The following is a 4,161-nucleotide window of genomic DNA, read 5'->3' on the forward strand; positions in this document are numbered from 1 at the left end:
TATTTGAAATTCAAGTGCACATAATGAAAATAATTTTCATCGAGCAAAGTCGTTTACTAACTGCTTTAGTAAGATTTTCTCACAAGAATAACTAAAGAAATTATAAATAATTTAGTAAGGATTACAATTCGTAGTTAATGAGACTTCTTAATGAGTACTTTCTAATTGAATACTCATTATTCAGATTATGGGAGCAGATGTCAAGTTTTCGGAAAAGGGTACACTTTTGTATACAGTTCAATGTTTCCATTATTAGTGAAAATATTAACAGATTTTAATGAATATATTTTTTTAATTTCTTTCAATTATGTCAATAAACTAATTCTGCTAATTACAATTGAATTAAGCCTCAGCTTTCTGATTTCAGTATTTTTAACTGGTCTACATCTCATAATAATAAAAGGGTCATTATTTACGGGCAATTTATGCGCTCTAGGGAGTAATATTTAGATGACGTATGCAAGAAATCAGACATAAATATTCAAAATTGCAGACAGAATCTTACATTTATTTTTATAGCTCTAATTAATCCACTTAACCGCCAAGGGTACTGTCAGCTTTTTCGATATATTCCTGCGTTGTTGTGGAATTGCTGCTCGGACCTCGCATCCCCTCTCTGTCGCTTCCTTGGACCACCTTGTCCTGTATAACGGGAACCCTTATAGCGGGACTGCAATGTATTGTCAAATTAGATCCAAAATTCTTCCTGACTGGAACTTGTAATAGGTTCTAAATTTAAGAGTCAAATTTAAATTTAGCATAAGTTTTAAGATTTTTAGTAATTTATTTATAAACTTATAATTACTGTTAAATATTGTTATAGAACGACGACGACTATCTTGCTATCTCTGTTTAACATTTCGGCATTGTCGATATTAATGGCCCCACTGTCTTGGAAAAGCAATGTTCCACTTGCTTTCAACGCTTGGATACCTTACAGCTTAGAATCCAAAATTACATATTTTTTTACATATTTTCATCAAATAGTATGTATCATGATGGCAGCTTGTATTACAGCCTCAGTTGAAAGTTTAGCGATGGTGATAATGCTACACATTTGCGCACAACTAGAAATCATCGTTCATCGCCTGAAGTCACTTCCAAGATTACAGGAAAAAAGTAATTCTCAATCCATAATATATGAGCTTGAGTCGAAGCTCATAAAAGATTGTGTAAATCATCATATTCACACATACACGTAAGCATTTTATTAATTTTTTACTCTAAAGTCTGGCCGCGAATGCAATGCAAATAAGTTTGGGGTAAGTTGAATATATAACTTGTTTGGAAGAATTTATTGAAAGAATTTATCTTCTAGGCTCGGAGAAAATTTGAACGAGACATTTGGCCCTGTTATTTTCGTACAATTTTTTGTATCAGTGATAGCCTTAGGGGCGGTTATCTATCCAATGTCCAAATTGAGTACGAGTCTTTATGATCTAAACACCTGGAGACTAATATTCACCTTCGCATCTACTATATCTCAGATATTCCTCTACTGTTTTTATGGCGATAAAATGATGGAGAAGGTAATCTTTTAAACATGTTTTAACAATATTTTTTGGTACATGGAAATTAATTTATTAACTTTGTTCCATCGATGAAAACATATTTCATTAGACTGGCGAACAAAATATCATCGAAACTCAATGTTTCAATAAGTTTCAGATCAAAATCAAATTTAAATTATTACACATGAGAAATATTCTATTAAAGATTTGTTCATAAATTTCTTTAATTTTAAATAGAGCATGGCTATCGCAGAAGAAGTTTACCAGATAGATTGGATCGAAACAACAATTAAAACAAAAAAAAACCTTACTTCAATTATGATGCGTGCTGAAAAACCTATAAAGTTGACTGGCTTATCAATTATCATTATGACAATAGAAACTTTTTTTAAAGTTTGTGGTTATGGCTTTCCTTTTAATTAATGTTTAATTAAAACAAAAAAGGTCTCAAGAAAGAACATTAAAGTCATTTCTGATTTTCAGATAATTAAGTCTGCTTATTCTGCTTACAATGTATTGAAGAAAACTTAACAAATTCAAGAGGAGGAGACAGAGACAAATAAGAAAAGAAAGATTTGTTGCTTTAAATTAAGATTCCGTTGCTCATGTATGAGAATAAATATAATTAATGCTTCACACCTTATAATATCCAGAATATTTCAAGTTTAATAATTAAGCTATTGATTTCACATAAAAATTAATATTTAAAGCTATTTGATCAGTGCCCGATTGAAAATTATTGTTGTTTTGAGGAGATAGATTTCCATTTGGCATGATATTTTTAGCATAAAATATAACATAATGAAATTACCGAAATAACTGATAATTAATTGTTTAAACAAGTGTTGCATATAAAAAAATAGTATTAAATTTTTAAAAATCAGCAGACGTGATGTTTATAACACAAAAACACATAAAAATCTAACATTTCCTTGAAAAATATCGTTTAGGCATGTTTAATTTGTTTTAAGAAATAAGATGCTTTAAAATAAAAAGCTTTAGATACAAGCTTGTACAATATCCAAAAAGTCAAGCTTGATTTTGATTCTCGCGCCCGGAAATTGCCAGATCTGGACCGCCTGGGGAATTAAACTCTCCTCACGACCGTGACTCAATCTGGGTAGCCAGACTCGTTCCTGATCAAGTCGTTTGTTTCATGCCGTATTTAGGGCTGCCAGGTAAGACCCGATCGGGTCATATATATCGGCCAATATAGAACATCAACAATTTCTACAAAAAATATATTATTATTACCTAAATTTTGCATAATGCAATTTTGAGGAGCACATTTTTTTGTTTTTTAATGTAGGAAACAATAGTATTAATAATATTTTGTTAATTTTTTTATAAATGCTAAATAATTTGTTGAACATGAAAAAGACCTAAAAATTCCGCACAGTTGATGTTTTTTATAAAAAATAACGTAGTTCCTCAACGAACTAACTGATTAAAAAAACGGATTTCAAAAGAAGAAGAATCACACTTTAAGGGCATATAAGCCACTTTTACGCTTTCTGAAAAAAACATAATTATTTAACTATAAGAAGTAGAAGTAGAAGAAGTAGTCTAATTGCTCTGCTGTCGAATAAATAGCCATATTGTAAGTATTATTTCCTTATTTTTGAGTATTTATAAACATTTAAAATTATTTATAATAAATCGGAAGTTTGATAATCAATTTTACTTGCACGTTTTAAGATTATTGAGATTTGCCTGATAAATTACTGAGACAATTCTCAATGAGATCTTTCACATAAAAGTATTAATTTCATCAATTTCGATTAAATCATGTACAGCTGGCACCCTTCCAACTGTGAACGTCTCGATTAATGAAATCATTTTCACCTTAAAGTATACGTGCTTAAATTATAACCTTCTAACTGTGTACATCTAAAATACTGCAATCAGATTTTCAGCATAAAGGTTTAATTTCTACAAAATAGTTCAATTTTTGAACAAATTTCTACATATTTTGTCCCAAAAATAAATTTTTAACTCAAAAAAACGACTTTTTAGCAAACGCTTTGTAATATTAATGATATATCTTTCTTTTTAAGTAAAGTAATAAATCTGAAATAAAAGAGATCCCTTTTATCTACAAATTCGTAATTTTTAATGATAACTTATGTGTAACTTTTATCAAAAAATATAATAAAGTCTATCTTTATTTATGAATCAGTGAAGTAATGAGTCTTTAAAAAAATAATTTCATTTTTAGGAAAGTTTTTCAACTTTGAACCAAGCAGTTGAATTTTTAACAAAAAATATAAAATTTCACATTTCATCCAAAAAATTTCATCGGGTAATATAACCGCTTCCGATTGAAACCATAAATCGGAAACGTCGCGCTAAAAATGTATATTGATACCACTCTAAATAGTTAAATATTCTGAATAACCACTCTAAAATTTTGGCATGCTAAAAAAGGTGTATGACTCTCGAAAATGGCATTCTGGGTTGGATTAGGGGAAGAGTAATGTCATCCCTAAATGGACGCCGAAGTCCTCTAACTATGTCACAGAACCATGTTCTGTCAGACATCTGTACTAATTCTAGTACGGCGTTATATGTCAAATAATATTTTAAGTAGAATTTAGGAACAGTTTCACCGAGTAACCATTTTTTGCAATAGTGCCATTAAACACATGTC

At 29.8% G+C, this 4,161-nt stretch overlaps 1 protein-coding gene across 1 annotated transcript; it reads left to right on the forward strand.

Moving 5' to 3' along the window:
• Positions 1-867: 867 nt before the first annotated feature.
• LOC117175013 (odorant receptor 9a-like) lies at positions 868-2,150 on the forward strand. Its single transcript, XM_033364511.1, has 4 exons — positions 868-1,198; positions 1,319-1,529; positions 1,749-1,904; positions 1,995-2,150. The coding sequence occupies exons 1-4, from the start codon at positions 879-881 to the stop codon at positions 2,040-2,042; spliced, it is 735 nt and encodes a 244-aa protein (XP_033220402.1). The 5' UTR covers positions 868-878; the 3' UTR covers positions 2,043-2,150.
• Positions 2,151-4,161: the final 2,011 nt, after the last annotated feature.

The sequence above is a fragment of the Belonocnema kinseyi genome, chromosome 6, assembly GCF_010883055.1.
Source record: "Belonocnema kinseyi isolate 2016_QV_RU_SX_M_011 chromosome 6, B_treatae_v1, whole genome shotgun sequence".
NCBI classification, from domain to species: Eukaryota; Metazoa; Arthropoda; class Insecta; order Hymenoptera; family Cynipidae; genus Belonocnema; species Belonocnema kinseyi.

Bases quoted from the DNA above. Each gene is read 5' to 3' on its own strand.
- LOC117175013 (XM_033364511.1), top strand. From the start codon at position 879: ATGGCCCCACTGTCTTGGAAAAGCAATGTTCCACTTGCTTTCAACGCT. The intron at 1,199-1,318 runs GTAAGCATTTTA...TTTATCTTCTAG, and splicing joins CATCATATTCACACATACAC to GCTCGGAGAAAATTTGAACG. The intron at 1,905-1,994 runs GTTTGTGGTTAT...TCTGATTTTCAG, and splicing joins CAATAGAAACTTTTTTTAAA to ATAATTAAGTCTGCTTATTC.